The 23,001-nt window shown below is 40.6% G+C and overlaps 1 protein-coding gene across 5 annotated transcripts in view; it reads left to right on the top strand.

Annotated features, from left to right (window-relative positions):
* The first annotated feature begins 1,721 nt into the window (after positions 1-1,721).
* Positions 1,722-23,001, top strand: part of col12a1b (collagen, type XII, alpha 1b) — a 55,146-nt gene continuing 33,866 nt past the window's right edge. For 4 of the 5 annotated variants that reach the window (XM_056764149.1, XM_056764148.1, XM_056764146.1 and 1 more), the window contains exons 1-17: positions 1,722-1,884; positions 3,516-3,618; positions 6,178-6,294; positions 7,486-7,629; positions 7,892-7,948; positions 9,325-9,588; positions 9,675-9,839; positions 10,120-10,293; positions 10,395-10,685; positions 10,763-11,365; positions 11,477-11,755; positions 11,857-12,132; positions 12,270-12,542; positions 17,864-18,133; positions 19,330-19,596; positions 19,773-19,965; positions 20,047-20,171. In XM_056764149.1, coding sequence (XP_056620127.1) covers positions 3,549-3,618; positions 6,178-6,294; positions 7,486-7,629; positions 7,892-7,948; positions 9,325-9,588; positions 9,675-9,839; positions 10,120-10,293; positions 10,395-10,685; positions 10,763-11,365; positions 11,477-11,755; positions 11,857-12,132; positions 12,270-12,542; positions 17,864-18,133; positions 19,330-19,596; positions 19,773-19,965; positions 20,047-20,171 — 3,568 coding nt within the window. In that variant the 5' untranslated portion in view covers positions 1,722-1,884; positions 3,516-3,548. The remainder of the gene's footprint in view (positions 1,885-3,515; positions 3,619-6,177; positions 6,295-7,485; positions 7,630-7,891; positions 7,949-9,324; positions 9,589-9,674; positions 9,840-10,119; positions 10,294-10,394; positions 10,686-10,762; positions 11,366-11,476; positions 11,756-11,856; positions 12,133-12,269; positions 12,543-17,863; positions 18,134-19,329; positions 19,597-19,772; positions 19,966-20,046; positions 20,172-23,001) is intronic. The other variant, XM_056764147.1, reaches the window with a different exon arrangement.

Here is a 23,001-nt window from a genome sequence, read left to right as displayed (position 1 = left end):
TGAAGATGTAGCGATTACCAGAATGTTTTTCATGCGCCGTGGTTCTTCGATTTCTTCTTTTGATAGTTAGTAAACAAACAGCAATGTGGACTTACTTCTTGCACTTCAAAACAATGTGTTATATTTCTTAATGTGTTATACATCAGAGAATTGCCGTTCCCTCTGGAAATGAGAATGTATAAGAATTGAGCAAAAGCAAAATGAGCTCAGGTTGTGTCACAGCTTTGGTGGTCTATACAATGCATGAGAATAGTACAGTATGTCTTTAACAATTTTCTAGATAGTAGTCAAATGGAAAGCATGTGTGACATCTCATTATGATCCTTGGACAGTCGGCACCCACATGTTGAGTAAACGACTAAACATGCTCATCAGATGGACAATAGATCTATTACACAGCTTTTCTTTTATCTAAACATTTTTGTTTTTTAATTTAGTATTATTAGGAGTGTTTATGAGAAACAGAGCCCTCGGTCTATATGCGCTACCCGAGTCGACCACCAGAGGGCTCTAGAGTCAAATAAATAAACGGGTTTATGGTCACCGCCTGTCGACTTGAGGAAACGCCGTTTCCTCTCTAAACCCATTCACCATTATTTTATTATAGTATTTTAGTTTAACTCTGGTAACTGTGTTTACAAGATGGTTTATGACCATAGTTTAAGTCATAGCTAATTTGGTAGTACTGCTCTATTAAAACAATACGCCATGTGCTAAACGTTTTGTTGACCGTTTTCATTGATTGTGACAGTTCGGAAACATTGCGTTTTTTATTTTTGTTTAATTACAATACTCCGATAATGAAAATCCTCTCTTTGTATTTTTCCAGGTGTTTTTTATTTAACACAGGACGCGAGTGTCCGCGCGCTCGTATGAGCAGCATAATAAAAGCGCGTGACCTTTCAGTTAACTCCAGGGAGTAAAATATTCGACGAGACACGATAAATCATCCGTTTATCTCACAGAAAGTTTGTATAATAGCCTAAAACTTCCACAGGTCAAATAAGTTAACTTATCTTACTCGTCTTGAGAAACAAACATTACAGAAATGCTGTGGTTTTAATGAGAAATGTACTGTATTAATGGAAACATTAATGGTATCTGTTGGTCTCTACTGGTTATTAATAAGACCGAATAGACGCTAAAAGAAGTGATTTAGTGATGATTTGATGGTAAACGGCCGATGGTTCAGCATTTGTGGTGGAAACAGAATGTGTGATGCAGGGATTATAGAATACAGGCAGAAAGTTTGCGAATAAAGTTATTTTAATCTGACGAGGTTTGTGAGGACTTGTACGTTCACGAAAAAGCGCAAATATGGAGTTATTTAGTTACTTAATACTTGCAACAATTATTGTCTCCATAAACAGGCCCGTGACCTCAGAAATTCCTTTGGACGTGGTGCGGAAAATATGTCCGAAGTCATTCCCACTAAATCTCCGTCATTCGGATGAGCAGCATTCTGCAGGAATGCCAAAAACGCACATTTTTCCAGACGCGGGCCCCAGCGCGTGTGACGTCACGGGCGCGGGTTCCGCCCCCAGTTTAGAAGCGCATCCCGATGATTATGACGTCACGGCCGCAGGGTCCTGCCCTCTGCAGAAGAGCGCATCCCAGCGCGTGTGACGTCACGGCCCAGGGTTCGGGTACCGCCCCCTGTTAAGAAGCGCGTTCTGGTCTGAGATCCGGTGCATTTGGAAACAGCCTTCATGAGCTGTGGGTGATCAAACACTCGTCATCTTCATCTTCTGCTCCATCACACTCATCGTCAGGGAGAGAGAGAGAGAGAGAGAGAGAGCATTAAAGACTCTTGTCCATCAGTCTCATCTTTATTTCATTCATTTGTGATGTATTGAAAGAGTTGTTGGAAACTTGAGGAGTTTGGTAAGTGTTCATGTGGATTTTTATTTTTTTCTCTCTTTATGAATGAACTTTAAAGCTTTTTTCTGGACGCGTGATTTTAAATGTGGGATGAGATACACACACACGCACGCACACGTACTGACCCATTTACTGAAGCTCTGATCACTTTTTTCCATAGATGTTTGAATGGTGATTTCATTTTCCACCCTCGCATCCCCCCCCTCCCCCGGGGTCTTTATATCATGCAAGATTGATGATGAAATATTTTCTATAGTTTATGAGCCTGTAAACATTTTGTATGAAGTTTAATGAACGTTCTTTGTCCATTTGTGCCACCTGATTTGTGTGGGTTATATCCCTCTTATCAATCTAGGTATTGTTTGATTTCTCTTTGGATTTTATGAAACACATTTTAAGACGCAAGATACTCTGAGTTAGTATATGTTCAATTGTTGTTGGAAAAATTTGAGTCACGCTTTACAACAGGTGATTTTAGGCACGGGCCGAATACCGGTTTCAAGGTACACCGAGGTTTAAAAGAGTCAAGGTTTCAAAACCACTCAAATTTTCTGTGATAGCGTTTTAAAGGTTATGAGATGTGTTTACAGAAAAATACATAATTCAATCCAGTCATTCATTGTTTGATGTTTGTGTCTAATATATATGACAGAAATATATATTTTTAAAGAATATTGAAAATTTAAGGCTTTATTTTCACCTGACACACATGTTGGTTCAAAATGAAATGTTTTTTTTTTTTTTGAAAAGTTGTTTTTTGTATACGCAGATTTTTGGAAATAACACATAATAGTGTTTAAACAACAATACTGTGAAACCGTGATATTTTCGTTTAAGGTTATTATACCTCCAAAATCTCATACCGGTCCATGCCTAGTTGACATTCAACATATTTATAACTTCAGGATTTACGTGCGAATAATGTCCTGTAGTCTCATTTCTTTCAATTTAAACCTTTTGTCTTCACTACTTCAAGTCTGTGACAAATTACTTTTTCAAATATAAATTTGAAACATCTCTCAACTATCGATGAAGCATTGGAAAAATGCTCAACTTTGTAAAATGTGGATGTAATGCTTAAAATGACATATAGCCTAATAATTGCAATGCATACTTTGTTGGAGCTGTTTGTGGTTATATATTTGGCATATACGAGAGTGTAAAATGCCAAAAGTGTCCAGTAGTCAGTTTCCCTCAGAAGGAATTTCAGGAAAGCAAGTCTTTGTTTGTGGAGACACGACAGGGGGCGCAGGAGTTTTTCCATCCCTGATGTGCAGGATCTCAGATCGGGCACATGTCCAAACAATTGCATATATCGTCTATGAACTCACAGTTTCCGATGTAAAACAGATGAATCAGGAAAATGACGTGAAGCGTATGCCTTAACCCAGTCTATAATGTTACACCGCAGTAATGTTTGCCTTGTTTTAAGCTCATTTTCTGGAATGCTCGGAGTATTAATCATGGAAATGTTTTTTTTTCCCTTTGGTGTCCACAGAAACGGTAGCAATAAAATGTGGATTTGGAAAGAAAGAGTCATTATAAAAGATAGGAGTTAGCTGTACTGTGCTGTATTGTGCTTGGTGTTTTTGATTTATGTGCAGACTGTTGTGTCTGATGTGATTGATTTTCAGACTGATTGATGTTCTGTTGATACTGCAGTGAAGATGTCGATCAGGCGTTTGGCAGCTGCCGCTCTTATAACACTTTCAGTGCTGGCTTCAGTCACAGCTCAAGGTAAGACAGACAACACATCTTTCTCCATTCACAGTTTACTATAGGCCTAAACTTTTACTTCTTGGTGACATATATTCATTTTTCTACCTGCATAAATATGTGATCCTTTTGAACGTGTCTTAAAATGAAACCTTCGTTTTTTTAGTTAATATGATGTTTCTATAATTATTATTACAGATTTTGCAGGGTGGAAATTCTTGTTATTTAGTGCACAAAGGTGCAGAGTTTCTGTGTGTAACGCCTCATTTCAGACATTAGGAGGACGCTTCAAGAGGACAGAAACTATTCTGTAAGAACTCTTAAATAAAAGCACCTGTGTGATGTTAAAGCTGCAATCTGTAACTTTTTTTCGTTGGATGAACAACAATGGAATTATTGGGCAAGTTCATGCAGTTTTATGTTTTAAACAGAGCGCGGAAAAAGTTACAGATTGCAACTTTAATGCAAGTGGACAAACTTTAATTTGATCATGACAGCACTCGTAAGTCATTTAATGGCACACTCCACCCAAAAATGAAAATTCTGTCATCATTTACTCCAAACCCGTTTACATTTCTTTGTTCTGTTGAACACAAGGAAGATATTTGGAAATTGTGAGTAATTTACATACTAGTAAAAAGTTATTGTATCTTTTTCTTATTCTGTTGAACTTGAAATGAGATATTTTGAAGAATAAAGGAATGTAAACAGCTCTAGGGCACCATTGACTAAAATTTCATTTTCCTACTATGGTAGTCAATAATATCCCAGAAATGTCGTTGCTCACATTTTTCCAAACATCTTTTTGTGTTCAACGGAACACAGACATTTGTAGAGGTTTGGAACAGCATGGGGGGAGTGAGGGGGGAATAATTCATGGCAGAATTTAAGTGAATCCTCTCTAATGTCTTTCCATTGTAAAAGATTAAGTAGCACACGTTAGGCCAAATTCACTCAGGTTTGGTGTTGAACGCAGCCTGCGATCGAATATTTTCCATATGCAACAGCAGACACGTGCAGGATTCAAGACCCTTCCAACAGAGAGAGTCTCTTTCAACTTTTTCCTCTAGTAAAGTTCATCTTGAACTTCATTCGTTGTGTGTTTCACCATCGGAGCTCCTCGGTGGCTCCGAGTCGTAGAAGCTGTAAAACTGTGAAATAACCATATCAAGTCGTTCAATAAACACCGCTACAACACACATCCACGATTAACAGTGGAAAGTGTAGTGGAACAATTCACAGGTTTTTATTACGCGCGCAAAAAAATTTTCATTTTAAAGCCAAGTTTCCTTTTTCTGACTCAAAGGAAACAAGAAAGAGAAAATGTGAGCATTAAACCTTTTATTTTCTTAGGACAGTTCTTGGTAAGTGTGTACTTGTCAGTGTTGACATATGGACGAATTAAAAAGTGTTTTTAAATGTTATTTTAATAATATCACACATCAGTGTGCTGGCTTACATCAGTGTACGCTGCGGTTGCTCTGAAGATGATGGGCAAACGGTGCCAACCGTCGTCAGTGCTCGTGACAAAACAGCTCAATGTCATGAAATGATATTCCTGTTGATTTTTGGACTGGCTCGGACAAAGAGAAAAAGGAACGCTGTAGGACAGATGATTGACTTGAATGCGAGCTGAGTGTGTGTGCGTGCGGAGATGTGAGGTAGCTCTTGGGTTGGACCCATTTGGAGTCAGAAATGGAGCCGTTTGTGACATCTGGTCCAGCCAGGTTGGTAAATCTTGATTTTGGTGAATCTGTTTCGGTCAAGCTGAAGGCCTGGTCCAATTCTGATCAGAGCCACGGCTTCACAGATATTTTATTGTGATATTCCAGCATATCTGCACACGTCCCATAATTCCCACACAGATTTCAAACACAATGGAGCTTTTTCACGAAACACGAGCAGAACGAATTTGCAGAACACGACAACAATTGGGGGTAAATCGCCTCATTGAATTTGCCGTGACAATGTCTGCTTGCGTTTCGTGTATAAGACACGGCGAATCACGAAACACACAAGAATATCACTTTAAAATATTTCAACGTCTTCTACGTGTGCGTCTTGTACATGAAATCTTTCAGTCCCGTAAGTTGTTGCAGACAACTTTTCAGGTACAAGTGCATGAGTTTCCAGTTCATGTAGTTATTTGTTCGTCACTGTGATGCTGAAGTCAATGTACACAATGTGCAGTCTTTAGCGGTTTGCAATTGAAATTGAAGTCTTTGTTGTTTTATGTCTTTGTATATATGACGCTATTGGAAACAGGTCAACACGGCATGTCTAACTGTGTTGGCTGGGTTGTAATGACTGCATGCGAGTCACGGCCCCGCGTCACGTTTCTTCGAAGTCTCTGTACTCCTGTACTTGTCTATGCTTGAGCAGTCGAGTCCCTAGGGTCAGACGGCTCAAACAGATGTCATTTTGACCCAAAATGGCCGTCGTCCACGTGTGTTGTTCAGTGTTGTCTGGAGTTCTCCCCCAACGATGAACTTCATTTCGTCCATAAACCTGTGTGCTCCTCTCATAAATACAGCTATGGAACTGTGTCGCGGAAATAACTTTTGCCCTCTTTTTCCGCAGTAATGCCTCCGTCAGACTTGAGGTTTAAGATTTTAAATGAAAACACAGTGGAAATGACATGGACGCAACCGCTGTCGAGAATCGAAGGCTACCGAATACAAGTCATGGCGGATGAAGGTGGGTTCAAAAATAAGATATTTGGTAACGTGTTTTCTGGCATGAATAGATGATTAAGGGCTGTGACGATATATATCGCGATTCACACTCATCATGTCTGGCTAGGTCGATTCTCAAACCGATTCTGTGTTTCATGCACAGTTGTTATGTTAACTACGGCTCTTTGCTCGAATTTAAATAAACATGCACTTGAAAAAGCAGCACTTATTAAACATCATCATTATAAATACACGTTATTATCATGAAAACACCTGAAAAGGTTTGAAGAACAGCGATAGAATGTGACCATTGGCACTTCCTGGAACTGTGATTAATCGCGATTAATCGCATCCAGAATAAAGGTTTGTGTTTACATAATATATGTCTGTGTACTGTGAATATTAATTTTGTATGTATAAACACAAAACATACACATACTTGTCTATAAATTTAGGAAATATTTAAATGTATTCATTTATATTTACTAATAATTTAAATTCTAAATAAACTTTTAATTATTGTTATATTTTTATTAAATATATGCATTAATGTGTATATTTTCATAAATAAAAAATGAATATGCACAGAACAACGACATATATTACGTAAACACAAACTTTTATTCTGGATTTGATTCACCACGATTAATCGTTTGATAGCCTGTAAATCGCTCTTCTTCTGTGTCTTATGTTCGGAGTTTCTGCGCGTGAGCGCCCTCTGGCTTACGGATGTGCTGACATTTAACCGTAATTCATTGAGAAACTGAGCATTAAAATGACATGATATATCATCCCAGCCCTTGACAAACTGTGGAAAATAAGACCAGGAATGTATGTTATGCAAAAGTTTAATTACAATTTGTTTGAAATACAAGGGGTTTTTCAATGATCTATTGCTATAGTGGCCTTGAGTAAAGCTCTACACCCTATGCAGTTTGCTCCAAGGGATCTGTCCCTGTAGTCAATCTACCGTAAGCTTCTTAAGAAAAGTGTGCATCTGGTAAACGACAAGTAACCTTTAAATTCAGTGCCACGGGACACCGGAGAAACTGCGTTCTGACGCGTCACACATGACAGCTGTCTTGTGAAGTCATTCATACTTGCTTCATCCAGCTCTTGTATGTCTGAATTAGATTCATCTGTGAGCTTGATTTTATTTTCATGCAGAATGTACATCACGATATTTCAAATGCAAATGTTTTGTTTCTTGTAGAAGAGCCAGTTAAAGAATTCACACTGTCTGCGTCCTCCACAAAAACCTCCATCAGAGATTTGACTCCCGATGTGGATTATGTTGTTGTGATAACGTCATATTTAGGATCAGAAGAGAGTATACCCATCTCCGGTCAAATAACAAGTAAGTGCTGAGGGAGCTGAAGATAATGGATCTGCTTTTGTGTAGAAGATCTCAATATGAACTCAAACATTTCTCATCAAATCCAGATTATTTACCCTCTATAATCTACATTCATGTTCACCTCCAAACTCTAAATGTGTTTCAACAACTACATTCTCTTTTCATTCTCATTTATTTCTCCACGAAACATCTGACACTAAGGAAACACAACTTCCTTTGTGCAAATATATTTGCTTGAATATTTCTCTCTGTTTTGTTTTAGTTCAGTCAATTGGTTTTGATGGAGGTTCCAGGAAGCCTCAGGTCTCAGATGCAGTCAGTAAGTAACTCCCATCATTCTTATCTGTGTGTTTCTTTCCGAATTTATGATTCCTGCCAAAGTTCAGCTTGTTAGTCAGCATCACTGATGGAGCGAGTCGGCGTTCCCAGCGTTCCGGGTAAGAGTCGTTAAGTGGAGCCTTTGCGCCTGGTTTGAAATAAAAACTCAAAGGGTGCAGTGCTGAGGGTGGAAAGCATTACAGCTCGTCTCTCTTTACAAGAGCGCTGTGGCCTGTTCCTCCACATGAAGGTGAACAGATTTACTTTTCCTTTCCTGCATTAAGCAGAAGTGGAAAATGCAACCTCCCCCGAATACCGTGAGGGTTTTTGTGGCTTCTACCGATGACTCGCTAACAAAATCCAGTCCTGTTCGCCGTGCTTTACGGTGTCTGCGCTCCAGCTCTTCCCTTCTGCTGGCGCATGTGGAAAATAACTGAATCCAGTTACTCTAATAAAGGCAGGCAAGCTGTGATACGTCCAAAGCACCCGTTCGGTCCCGTCCGCCCAAATCCCACCAAAGACGCAACCGATGCGGTCCGTTCAAGGACAGCAAATTCCACAGATTGTGGTTGAGGGAAGAAGTGATTGAACGGGGAGGAATTTTTCCAAACTGCGTGAAGGATAAAGAGAGAGAGAGAGGGAAGACCAGTAACAACTCGCCCAATAACATCATTGACATCTAGAGGCACGCTGTTTGATTTCCAGACCCGTGTGTCAATACAGTATATGAATGTACATGTTAATAATATTTAGTTGCATTGAATACGCAGATTGCATGAAGCTATTTGTCGGTGTGTAAGGTGTACATGTAGATTTGTATAAAGACTGAAACGTACAAAATTGTGTTTAGAGGAATCTTCAGAAATGAGAACTAGTGTTATTTCCTGCAAAAACACATTTTGTGTTATCAAACATTCTTATATATAGAGACAAGAAAATTGCAGGTCGAAACTTTTTGCTTGGTAATTTGTCTTGTTTTTCAGTACAAATATCTACAAATTCTTAAATCAAATAAGCAGTAATGACAGTTTCTGACTTGAAGTTCGGTTTTCAGAAATAATTTAATGAGTTAAAATATCTTCCAATTGGGTTGGAAGAAAAAGAGAACACTTAAAAAATCATTGACAAAAGTATAATAAAAAGGTGAAACTTTTCTTCTAGCCCATTGGCAGATATTTTTTCTTGTTTTAAACATAAATTAATTGTTATCTTAATTTAAATCAAGACCTTAAACCTCACGTAAATATATCCTGATTTAAGATTTAGATATTTGTATTGTAAAACAAGATCAAAATGGTAAGAAATCTTGCTTTGATTTGCTTTGAAAATTTCTTTGAGTTCTTTTGATTCTGACAGGCCGATCGTTTTTTTTCCCAGAATGCTCAGCCAGTGCCATCGGTGACCTGGTGTTCCTGGTGGACGGCTCTTGGAGTGTCGGCAGGAACAATTTCAAATTCATCCGCAGTTTCATGGCAGCCATGGCAGGAGCGTTTCAACTCGGAGATGACAAGACCAGAGTGGGTGTGGTCCAGTACAGCACGGACATCAGAACCGAGTTTAACCTGAATCAATACTTCAGACGGACCGACCTGCTCAGAGCCATTAACAATCTGCCATACAAGGGCGGCAACACCATGACAGGTACCAAACTTATACATCATACCTCTCTGAACTCTTATTTCAAACAGATATGATGTAAGTCTTGTTTTTCTTGCCTTTTTACGCAGGCGATGCCCTGGACTATCTGCTGAAAAACACATTCACAGAGGCCGCCGGTGCCCGCCAGGGATTTCCAAAAGTGGCTGTCATTATAACAGATGGAAAATCTCAGGACCCTGTGGAGGGTTACGCCAAGAAGCTGAAGAATGCTGGGATTGAACTCTTCACTTTGGGTGTGTAGTATTTCAGTGAATAAGATTTGAAGGTGAAGTAGGACATGTTCTTAGATGAACCTTCTTGTTTGCTGGAATCAACCATCAGATTTTAGGGATGGGTTTAGTTGTAATGTTTTGGTTAGGACTGGAGTCAGAGGCTTACCATTCAATCTGATTTTGAGAGATGATTTATGGTTTCGAACTTGAATTAAAAAAAAAACTGCAGTTAAAGATTCTGTAGATCATTTGATGGAGCATTAACTAAAATCCCATGTCATCATTTGTTGTGTCTATTCAGGAATCAAAGAGGCAGATGAGGAAGAGTTGAAACAAATGTCTTCCACGCCCCACAGGACACACGTGTACATGGTGCCGAACTTCGATATGATCAAAGCCGTGGAGAAATCGCTCATCACGCAAGTGTGCAGCAGCGTGGAAGACCAAATCAACTCTCTGATCAGCGGCGAGGAAGGTAAGCAAAATCAAATACCAGTGTTCATGTTTTAAACATTAGACTTAAACCCAATGACTGAGCACAAAACCAACATTTTGCCCTTTTCTGTTTTTTTGCAGTCATTGAGCCAGCATCAAACCTTCATGTCACAGAGGTTGCGTCCAAGTCCATGCGGATCACCTGGGATGCGTCTATAGGGGAGGTGACTGGATACAAAGTGCAGTTGGTTCCCATGATGGCCGGCAGCAAGCGCCAGGAGCTTTACGTCGGGCCCACGCAAACATCTGTGAACGTCAGAGATCTGACCCCCGACACCGAATATGAGATCAGCCTGTTTGCACTCAACAGACTGACGCCCAGCGAGCCCGTGATGGCCATGGAGAAAACACAGCCGGTTAAAGTGTCATTGGGTGAGGAGAACATCCATTATTATCCGCTCTTGAAAAGTCTCCTCTGACTGTTAAATGAGCTCTGTTTTGGTTTCCAGAATGTTCTCTGGGGGTGGACGTGCAAGCTGATGTCGTCCTCCTGGTCGACGGCTCGTACAGTATCGGCCTGGACAACTTTGCTAAAGTCCGATCTTTCTTGGAAGTCCTGGTCAACAGTTTTGACATTGGGGCAGACAGAGTTCAGATCAGCTTGGTCCAGTATAGCAGAGACCCGTACACCGAGTTTTATCTGAACACCCATCACGATCTGAGCGCTGTGGTAAAAGCCGTGAGAACGTTTCCGTATCGAGGAGGGTCCACCAACACGGGCAAAGCCATGGCGTACGTGAGAGATAAAATCTTCATTTCGAACAGAGGCGCTCGCGCCAACGTCCCTCGCATTATGATCCTCATCACCGATGGAAAATCCTCGGATGCTTTCAAAGACTCGGCCAATAAACTCAGGAACACGGACGTGGAGATTTTCGCTGTGGGTGTGAAAGACGCCGTCCGCTCAGAGCTGGAGGCCATCGCTAATCCTCCGGTGGAGACACACGTGTATACGGTGGAGGACTTTGACGCTTTCCAGAGAATTTCGAATGAGCTAACCCAGTCCATCTGTCTGCGGATTGAGCAGGAGCTTTTGAACATCAAGAGGAGACGTGAGTACCAGCTTGAAATAATCTATAAAAGGCTCAAATTGTCCGGAATTTTTCTTCCATCATCTACTTTTTCTGTATGATATAGAATGACTTATGTTCTTCCATCTTTAGAGTTGACTGCACCCAGGTCTCTGACCTTCTCAGAGGTGACCTCCAGGAGTTTCCGTGCATCGTGGATAACAGATGCAGTAGATGTGCAGTCTTATATGGTGGAATACAGGCCTGAAGCGGACACGGACGCCGGCTACATCTCCGTCTCTGTGCCCGGTGACATCACCACGGCTGTGTTACTTCACCTCACTCCAGTCACAAAGTATGAGGTCAAGGTTTACGCCCAATATGAGAAAGGAGAAAGCTTTCCTCTCATTGACTACGAGACCACGCTAGAAGGTGGGCTTCAGTTCTAATATATTTTAAAAGTCTAAGACTTTCTCCTTTCGGAACCTAATGTCTCAACATTTTTGTCTTTCTGTGTCCCGGATGTTTCGCAGAACAGGGAGGCGTGAGCAACCTCAGAGTGTCCGAGGAGACCACCGACAGTTTCCGTGTCTCCTGGCAGGCCGCTCCGGGTTCAGTGGTGCGCTACAGACTCACATATGTCCCGGTGAGAGGGGATAGTGGGCCTCTAGAAACAGCAACATCTGGTCCTGAGACCACCATCGTCCTGCAGCAACTGTTCCCGGTCACCACATATCGTGTCTCTGTGGCAGCTGAATACCCATCAGGCGTTGGGCCTCAGATGCAGATCGACGGGACAACCAAAGAAGGTGATGAGATCCTCTATCTTTTCTGTTAAAATATTTGATGTCCTAGTGAACGCGGTTGATCTTTGGGGCACACAACAGTCTTGAGTCGCCTTCTCTGGTTGGTGATCACTTGCTTTCTTGCTTCTTGTGTCTGACAGAGCGCGGCTCACCAAGAGACCTGCGTGTCTTCAAAGAGACCACATCCAGCATGCAGCTGTCCTGGGCAGCGGCTCCGGGGAGAGTCCAACAGTACCGAGTGTCCTATCAACCCACGACCGGTGGCGAGATGAAGGAGGTGACAGTCAGGGGGGAGACCACTACAACCGTACTGAAGGACCTTCAGCCGGGCACAGAGTACCAGCTAGCCGTGAGGGCAAAATACTCCGCCGGATCGGGAGAGCCACTACAGGGAACCGGAACTACACTGGAGGGTATGATCACACACACAACTGTCCCATAACAAACATTGATGAGTGTCACCAAAACATTTCAACTGAATGAAACATTGAATCAAAACTGTAATATGATGGTTTTCCAGACTGTGTTTTAAACAAGCTTTGTGGGATTCACCCAGACACATACTGCTCCAAGCTTTTCCTTACAAAAATCATACTACAGTTCAAAAGTAACCAAAAACCCTATGTAGTTACTATAGATGCAAAACCCTATTACCAGACGGAAATACCAGATGGAAATATTACAGGTACCGAGCAAGCACTATTGACTTGACGGATGGTCCTAAACTTACAGTATTTGTTGAAGTGCTCAAACGTTTCGACTCATGTGACAAAAACGTTTCCACAATATTAGTAGTTTACTGTGTGTTTTTGATCACATTTCCTGTTAAAAGCTTGTATGTGGAACGCTTGTGTCTCAGCTTTTGACTTTTCGAATGTTTGACGAAGCCAAATTTGAAAATAAAAGCCCCTACTACACGATTGGTTGATGCATATTGGTGGTAAATGGAGGATTGCTGGTTCAATCTCAATAGTGTGCAGTCTCTTTTTAAAAATACCTTCACACATTTGCACGTTAATGTCACATTAGCACTAAAATTTCTCCGGATGCCATGCACACATACGTTTGCTCTACCAAAAATCATTAAACTTGAACAATATTTTGAGTCATTTGTGTGTACACAGATATCTGACCTTTTAGTCTGTGATGGCATTTCAAGATAACATTTTCAGTTCAAATTCAGTATCTTTTTTGGCAAACATTACATTAACGATAATACCAGATGAATTGCTTACTTTTGAGTCTAAATACTAAATCTTGAAACCAAATCTGATGTCCGGTAATCTTACCGAAACTCTCCTTTAAGGTCTGAGGCACAGAACTGGTTTGGTGAAAAACTGCTAAAAGTGTTGATTAATAAAAAAATGAATTCTTCGTTCATCGAGCCTTTGTTGTTCCAAATTGTATGATTTTTGATCCAGTTAAAGCATTTACAGCTGTCAAGCTCGACAAAAGCACCAGTCAAATAAAATGCAATATCTTCAAAGTGCTTTTTTGGAGCGAGATGAGGTTCAGAAAATCAAGACATTTCTGAGTTATCATGTGGATGTTTTTCCTGCATGCAAAAGCCCCTTTTTCACCATTCAGCCTCTTTGTTGGATGCCAGTATGGAATGATGTCATAGAATAGATGTCACAGATCTGAAATCGTGATTTCACTCCGTCGAGACTGAAAGCTGAGACCTCTATTGCAGACGGGAAACATAATTCAGGAACTATGCAGCACATCCCGCTCGAAAAGATTTCCCAAATTCACCGCCAACCCTCCAGCTCACCCTCAAGAGATACAAACGAGAATAAGATTTCAATTCCAGGTGTGTGTTGATCTGGAACGACTGGGACGTTCTCGGGTGTATTGCTGTAATTCTCAGCTCAAACACCTTGAGTTAATTTATCGTGTCTTAACTAAACCTACAGAGCCGTCTGCGTGCCGTGTGTCAGTTTGGTTAAAAGCATACATAGAATTGGAAACAGGAGGATTTCAAGCAAACGCTGGCCTTGAGGCTTTGGGAAGGAGAAGGGAAATGTTATATGGGTTCCATAATTGTTTCCATATGTCTTACGTAAATTATACGTTACTCAGTTTAGTCGAATTAAGAGTGAAGGGATGTGAAATGGCATTTGCCCTTTACTACTTACGTAAGGGAATATTCGATGGAAATAAATGGAAATGGACTTTCATCCATCAGGGTTGGATGGGAAAAGCGGCGTTCCTTTGCAGCAGTTTTTATGAATAAGAGACTGTGGGATGAGTTTTTAATGAATATAGTCTTTTTCCCTCTTGAAATGAGTTTGTAACTGGCACAGTAGTTTGCAAAGCGTTTTTTTTATCAACGCTCCGAATATGCGTGTCTATGACCTCACCGGACGAAGACCACAATACTGAAATCAGCCGTTTTGTTTTATCACTCACCACAAAACGGTACTGTACATGTGAAGACTAGGTGAGAAGACATTCAGAGTTACTGTAACACACGCATATGGAAAGTCTTACTACTCCAGTGTTTTCGAAGAGACCGGTTCCAAAGAAATTCATATGTATTGCGTTCTGACCGAAGTTGGATGCGGTCAGATGGGTTACAGATGATTATGGCGTTACACGTGGATTAGAATTGCAAATCAAGTCTCAATCAGCTAAACCCAAACAGGCCAAAAGATGCTTATCTCCTCCAGATCCACAGCACCTGGGTGTCCACCGTTCTTTCCTGATTGCCATCTGTAAAAGTCTGGAATGACTTCAAGCTGCTCTTTGTGTCCCGCCCGTGACCCCCGGCATTCGTAAAATACAGATAAAGAGGACGAGCTGAAGTTTTCGAGCACCTGCGCTTTGCCGGTCGTTGACACGAGGGTTAAACTTCAAAAGCACTCCGGAGAGAATTTACAGCTTGTGTGTGTGTGTATGCCTCAGGTTTGGATTTCTGGGTGTTGAAATGGCTTTTGGAGTCCAGTTTGGATTTAACTGGATACGAAAGATGATTTAGTTTTAAAGGCAAACTCTAATAAAATTCGGCTGGTTGAAAGGTGCAGGGAAATTAAAACTAAAAGTCACATGAGGACGAGTGATGTTAGAGGTCACGTTATTTTGCGACAGTTCTAAAGAGAAATAGAAAATGGCAGGAGGATGAAAGATGACATGAAGAAGGTATCACAGACAGTCAGTGACTAGAATTTGATGGTTTAGTGTTGAAGCACTTATAGGCTGGCAAGCATCTCCTCTGACTCCTCTGCAGAACGTCACGGTCGAGAAAAGAAGAGAGGAAAGAAACGCATTTGAGACTTTGCCGGTAAAGATGAGATATTGGAAAAAGTTTCAATTGAAATGCGATGTGGATATTGCAGATGTTTAGACAAAAGGCACATTGGTTAATGTCATCTTAAAATAACTACCTACTTACTGAAGTATTTGAATTCAACACTTTAGAGAAAGATTGAAAGCAGACGTTCAGTCCGGGCTGTGTGTTGGCAGTATCACCATGGGCCTCTCTCTCTCTCTCTCTTTCTCTCTCTCTCTCTCTCTCTCTCTCTCTCTCGCACACACACAAAAATACACGTAGATGTATGATATATTTATAGCGGCAGATGTATCACGATGTCTCCTGTGTTGTTTGTGTGCAGGTGTGTTGATACGGCAGTGAGCACTAATTCATTCAGGTGAAACAAAAGTTAACAGCTGGTCATAAAGTCACACACACACTTATTTTCCCCCAGATGACTCACAGTTAATGTTAGAAAGCTTTCTGAGCCATGAGATCTTTCATTGCAGCTACAGTCACATACTGTTTTACTGTGTACAACATTCTTTGAGTTAGGCCATATGATGATGTGACAGTATCCATCATGATAGATTGATGTCCTATCAGAGATATGATCTTAAAGGAATCCTAGTGATGTAGAGATTGATGAAGTCAACTCTTATTGACTCATGATGAGCGTGTGTGAGATAAATTCCGCAAATCAACTCTGACATGTAAGACTTCTATGCTTACAGAGTATATTCAGTATATAATGTATCCTTATAGAGTCATTCTTTATAAATATTTTTCCACATTTTAGAAAAATAATAATTATATTGAAACTCTGGGAACTAAGTTAGGAGTAAATCTTAGAAATAATTTGAATCTGTAATGAAACAGAACTGATTTTTTTTATTTCGTGTAGTGTAGTGTAGTTTAGTTAAGTAATATTATTTTATTTTATTTCACATTTTATTTTATTTTACTTTTGAACAAAAAATTCCCCTGTTTTGCTATATTTTATAGACTATATATTTATAGGGACGACTCGAATAAAATAAGTATAAATATATATGAAAAAAATTATGCAGTGCCCTTTAAATTATAATTATATTAGTGGTGGGCATAGATTAATATTTTTTAATCTAGATTAAAATGGCTCATTTGAATTCTGCCGAAGGCATTCAGAATATGTGTGCTACCCAAATAATGACTAAAAGTAAGTCTTTGAGAACGGGTTTCTCAAGCCAGGTGGCGCATTAGACCAGGGGCTCATCTCCTGTTTCCAAAATGCATCACAAACTGCTTGAGAAAGCTGTTCTACTATGATAATTTGTGATGAAAATTAAATTATGTTCAATAAGATGAACTTGTGTTTACTTCCGCAATAGCTAAGGGATGATTTGCGTTTAGGTGGTACTTGAGACTGGAAGAGCTCCTACAGTACATTTACATTTAGTCATTTAGCAGACGCTTTTATCCAAAGCGACTTACAAAGAGTGAGGGAGCAACAAGCGATATGTCATACAGGAGCCATAATACATTAGATCTCAATACAAAGTTACTGGTTTCAACTAAAGCTAGACCACTACCTGTTGAGAGAAAGATTTTTTTTTTTAAACCAACTGTATGTAAAGCAATTCCGTACAGTAAACCAATTCCACATTGCACAAGGTGCAAACAACCTCAGTCTTGTAGAGGTTTCTATTGTGAAGCTTCTTAAAAATACATTTTCCCTGAAGCAAACCCGGCGGCTTCATAGCTGCATCCATGTTAGCACGTCACGTTTGATGTGGTCATTTCACAGTAATGTTATGTTGTGTTCAGACCAAACACTAATGGCGCGTCAAGCGCGAGTGATTTACATGTTAAGTCAATGCAAAGACGCGATAGACCTACTTGCTGCGCGAATCGTGCGAATGAAGCCCTGGTTATGAGATGATGAGGCGGCGCGAATGACGCGAATGAAGCCCTGGTTATGAGATGATGAGGCGATGAAGCCCTGGTTATGAGATGATGAGGCGGCGCGAATGACGCGAATGAAGCCCTGGTTATGAGATGATGAGGCGATGAAGCCCTGGTTATGAGATGATGAGGCGGCGCGAATGACGCGAATGAAGCCCTGGTTATGAGATGATGAGGCGATGAAGCCCTGGTTATGAGATGACGAGGTAGCGCGAATCACGCGAATCCCGCAAGTTGAAAAATCTCGTTCTCGCCCCCTACAGTGCAAGTAAGCTAGGTATACATCCGCGCTAAAATATCAAGGTGAAAGTCATCATAGCTTGCGTAGTATAGACCCAGCTCCCAACCCAACTTTGAGAATAGATTAACGGCGACATTTTTTTTATCGCGGGATAAGAGTCTGCGTTAACGACGTTAACGGCCCACCACTAAATTATATTTTAGGAAGGTAATGAAAGCCATTTTCTTAAATTAAGAAAAGCTGTCTATAGTATCCTGTCTGTGGTATATTGAGTGTGTTTTTTGTGTTGCCTGCAGAGTTGGGCTCCCCCAGAGACCTGATAACCAGCGATGTAACTGATACCAGTTTCATGGTGTCGTGGACCGCCGCTCCAGGACGGGTGAGACAGTATCGGATCCGCTGGAGGTCTCTCTTCTCTGAAGAGTCTGGGGAGAAGGTCATACCTGCTGATGCGACCAGCACGCTGTTGGAGAACCTTACGCCTGAAACCCGCTATCAGGTGTCTGTGTTTGCATCATATGACAGAGGAAATGGACAGCCGCTCATGGGTGAAGAGACCACGGATGGTGAGCGTCTTGATTCATTCACTGATGTGTTATTTGTGTTAAAGTGATAATTCACCCAAAATCTAGATTCAATTTTTTATTGTTTTACCTCTCATGTGATAGTAAGCCTGTATGTGAGTCTTTCTCCGGTGGACACAAAAAGAAGATATTTTGGGAAATGACTCAGTGGTTTTGTTTTCATACAATGGGAGTCAATGGCGTTCAGTGTTGTTTGGTAATCAATATTCTACAGAATATCTTCAAATCCGGTTCAAATCCTGTTCTCCAAGAACCATTTTTCTTGACTCATATTCTAGACTTGCTGTAAAGCCTTGATTAGAGATTTGGTTGTAAAAGTTAAGCTCTAGGCTTTTTACACGGTCTTTGAACCATGCAATTCAAAAAAGATGTTCAATAGATTCAAAGGAACTCCTTAGGTTCCTAGATGACCGCACAAACCATTTTGGAAACATTTTAAGGCTAGGTGGAGGTTAAGTGAAGGTTTGATGAGTGTTGGGTTAGGTTACGTTCATGAGGGTTTGGTTACGGTGAAACAAGAGCTGGATCGAGAGAAGATTGAAAATCATTTGGGCCTTTTTTACCTTTATGAGAAACACGCCCAAGATTCTGTAGGAAAGAGAAATGGTTCTCAAGATAATTCAGACCTGACAGAACATGCATGTCTGCGCCTCGGGCTGGGCTCTTTAAAGTGCATCAATCAACAAGCTTTTGATAGCAGGAGAGAAACCTTTCAATCTTAGCTCGAAACAAAATTATTTTGTGTTAGCGTGACTTCTCCAAGTTGTGGTTTCATGCCTGGCATCAGATCTTGGCAGATGATGGGAGTTTTGAGGCTCTGTGCAGTAGTCACTTGCCCCTAAGTGGAAAAAGTGAGCTGGTCGCGGCACGGGTGCAGGGAACATCACCGCCGTTTTAAAGGGAGACATGTGTGCAGGGCAGCCCATAATATAAGCCGTATGTTGTCTGGGACGCTTGCTGAAGCAGTGGCCACGTTCCATCCTCCCATCACAGTCACACAACTCAAAACATACGAATGGAAAGTTTCACCAATGTGAGGTTTGAGAAAATATTGGAATAAGGGTTTGCTTACTTTTGGCCTGATGTGTTTCAACATTTGGTTTTCAGGCTCTCATTTACTCCCATTGTTGAGGAAAAACTCAAATCGAATTGAATTTTGTTTGGTGCGTGTTTTGTAGCGTCTGGATCCGCCAAGGCTTTGTCCGTGTCTGACGAAACCGAGAGAACCATGCGGGTGACGTGGAATCCTGCTCCGGGCCCCTTGCAGCACTACAAGCTCACGTATGTCCCTCAGGCCGGAGGAAAAGAAATGACCATGAAAGTTCCCTCCAGCGTGACCACGGCCGTGCTGAGGAAACTTCAGCCCTTCACCTCCTACAACATCAACGTGCATCCCATTTACAAACGCGGAGAAGGAAAAGCAAGGCAAGGAGTAGGAACCACACGTACGTTGGCCAATAATTCAAAGCCCATGAGTCTGAACGATCTGTTGAGACACAACAAGCATCGCTTTTACTGTTGCTCGTATTCTACAAACCTCAAAAACCAAAGATCCTGGATTGTGCTGTCCTTGATTGTGTCTGTTGATCATATATTGATATTGCTGTCTCTTTTTCTGCAGTGTCACCTTATAAAGCCCCAAGAAACTTACAGACCTCAGAACCCAGCAAGACGAGTTTCCGCGTCACCTGGGACCACGCTCCCGGCAACGTACGCGGATACAAAGTCACCTTCCATCCTTCCGGCAGCGATATTGACCTGGGGGAACTTCTAGTTGGACCTTACGACAACACAGTCGTTCTGGAGGAACTCAGGTAGAACCGCCCTGCGTGAACTTTAGACGTTTCCCCTAACATAAAGAAACATGTGGTTCGAGTTTTGCGTTTTATTCCCAGGGCTGGAACCAAGTACTCTGTGGCTGTTTTTGGAATGTTTGATGGAGGTCAAAGTATGCCTTTGGCTGGAGAAGAAAAGACCACCCTGTCCGATGCCCCCGAACCTCCTTCTGTCAGACCTTCTGGTACAAAACACAACAATGACACATTCACGTTTTATTTGTTCAGCTTGTGGTTTTATTAGGGTTACCTGCAAACGAAACAAACATGTGATGCTGACATTTTAGTTTTCGTTTATTCGTCTCAAGAGTCTTATGAGAAATGTCTGGATATGGTGAGATCTTGAGAGGCTAAACAGGTGCCAGGAACGCCGTCGTAAAGCTTGACGTGCCGGCTATTTGCAGACACTTCTTAGATGTGAACGTAGTCATAACATCAATGAATTTCATGAGGTTCAATTGGTAAGCGGCGACGGGCTGAATTGCCGTTTCACGTTGACTTAAAACATCTTAGGGTGATGAAGGTACTCTCTGATAAACACACAGAAGAAAACATTCATGACAAGCCCTGATGAAATTATGGATTTGGCTACCAAACGGAACACACATTTGGTAGCAATATTTATTTTATTGATATTGTGGGGAATGCCGCTAGGTGCACTTTTGTTTTAATTGTCATCTACATCAGCAATGGAAACCTCGCCACGTTTCAGAGCAAACATGTGGAAATGAGTTTCCTCTTCTGAAAGTAATTACACACTTAAGAATGTATGAAGTTCATAGCAGGTGATAAGAACATGTTAAAGTGTCTGAACGTACTTCACTTCTTCTTAATAGTGTAAAAAAAGGATCTTGTATTATTATTTAAATCGGTTAAGTGGATAACACTTTACATTAAGGTTCCCTTTATAAAGCAGTTGTAAATGTGTTCATTATTGATTACTAAGTTGTTTACAAATGCATTATAAAGCAGTTAAATGCATTTACTGCGTAAATAGAAAGGGATACTAGCGAAATACCTGTCAAATACCGACCCATTTTTTATCTCTCATGTCATAAATGCTTAATAAATATATTTATGCTTTATTTATTTGCAATATAGGCTGTCAGACTGGAGACTGTGTTATGTTGGTTTTTCTTATTATTTTATATTTCATAAATGGTTCACATTATTCCTCTATATTAAGGCACACTTTAATTGTTTGCTAACATTTATAACTCTTTACATTTTATTTTCAAGTTTGTTGTTTTGAATTTGTGAATGAATATGTCATAGGCATCCACTCTTATTTAAAGTGCACTTTCATGCACTGTCTATACTTATAAATATATGATTCACATCAGAGATGTATCCTTGTGAGCAAGCATTCTGTTTCTACTATAAATAATTGTATAAATGTATCGGAAGTAGTTGAATCAAAACAAGTTTAAAACAACCTTTGTGCATTTAGTGTTAAAAAGTGATTAAAAGTTTGATGAATTTATCCTGGCAAGCGAGAAAAAACAGCTTTGGATAACCATCATGATCTGAAGTAATGCTGGAGGACACCGTAAGACATTCAGAATCATGTCAGTTAAGCAAAATGGTTTGAAAAGTGACACAAGATATGAAATATACAATAATAAGAAAAACCAACATAACACCCTACAGTCTTCTGTCTGACAGCATATTTTGCAAACAACATCAAGATAATAATGAATCTACTTTTGAGTCAAATAAATAAAGCATAAATACACTTATGAAGCATTTATACCATGTGAGTTAAAAACAGCTCACTATTTGACAGGTATTTCGCTAGAATCCCTTTTTATTTATGCAGTTATAACTGCTTTGTAATGCACGTGTAAACGCCTTATTAATCATAAATGATAAATTATCAACATTTTGTGTCGGTCTGCTTTTCATATGTTTTAATCCTGCGAGACATGCGAAAATTGTTCTTCTTTCAGTTAAAGACTTTTCACAGTTTGACCAGACAGAGAGATTTCCACACAAATGATTTTAGGAAAATGTTTCTCCAACCAAACCCTTCTACCCAACACCTTCATCCTGAGAGATATCACCACATCTCCAGCAGTTGAAACCTGGCCAGGGAGTCGCAGTGGGAACAGCCCGTATTTTCGGCCGTAATGGTCGGCAGTATAATTTCCGTCTTGACAGCTTTTTCCCTTTAGGACGTCACAACCTTTGCGCTCGCATTTTTGCTTTACGAGACGACACGTTAAATTCATTTAAGGCGAAACATCCAGCCAGCTTTAAAATCAAACCTGACACTGTTTACATCCTATATGAATTGTTCTGCTGGTTTTGTACGATCCATCACTGCACGTGTTTCTAAAGAGACAAATGTTTGTCTTAGGAATCTTTCATCAAAAAGTGCAGTTTCAACAACTACAGCTACAAGTTTTGGCAGTGGTTTTGATAAATTTTGTAATGTGATGAGCGCTCAATGACTTGAAAATGATTCTTTCCTCATGTTGCTTCTCGTCATATTTCGGTGAGTCCTTCAGCTGTCGATTCAGTCTCTGAAAGGGTCCAAGGTGCTTTTTGGGGATTCTACAGATTACAAAAAGGTAGAAATGGTTCTTTTAAGAACCCTTGACCGAAAGGTTCTTTGGGAAACCAAACACGTTTCAGTTTGGTTTGCCAGAGGAGGAGGTTCCAACAAATGCCTTATTGAAAGTTTCACTTGTTCTTTATGATTTTGAGTTTGACTAAATCTTTTTCACTTGCAGAGCGATCGATCACATGTGCTTTAGTGTCAGTTTTGGAGCTTCGGGCTCTCGCAGGTTTCTGGAACTTCATGAGGTCCACAGAGATGGAATGCACGAAAGCGCTTGGAAAAGGAGGCGGTTTTATTTCACGTGTCACAATGAGCTGCTTTTCGTGCTCTGTAGAACAGAAGCGGTGACAATTCTAGGAAAACGGCCCCCGGGCCGGACGCCAGTGGGGATTTTGGATACGACACCAGGCGGAATGTTATGAAAGAGAAAACGAGTTCCTTTTGGAAAAAAC

The sequence above is a fragment of the Triplophysa dalaica genome, chromosome 13 (assembly GCF_015846415.1).
Source record: "Triplophysa dalaica isolate WHDGS20190420 chromosome 13, ASM1584641v1, whole genome shotgun sequence".
Taxonomy (NCBI): domain Eukaryota; kingdom Metazoa; phylum Chordata; class Actinopteri; order Cypriniformes; family Nemacheilidae; genus Triplophysa; species Triplophysa dalaica.
Note: the sequence above shows the minus strand (reverse complement) of the source record. Positions and strands in the feature narration are given on the sequence as shown.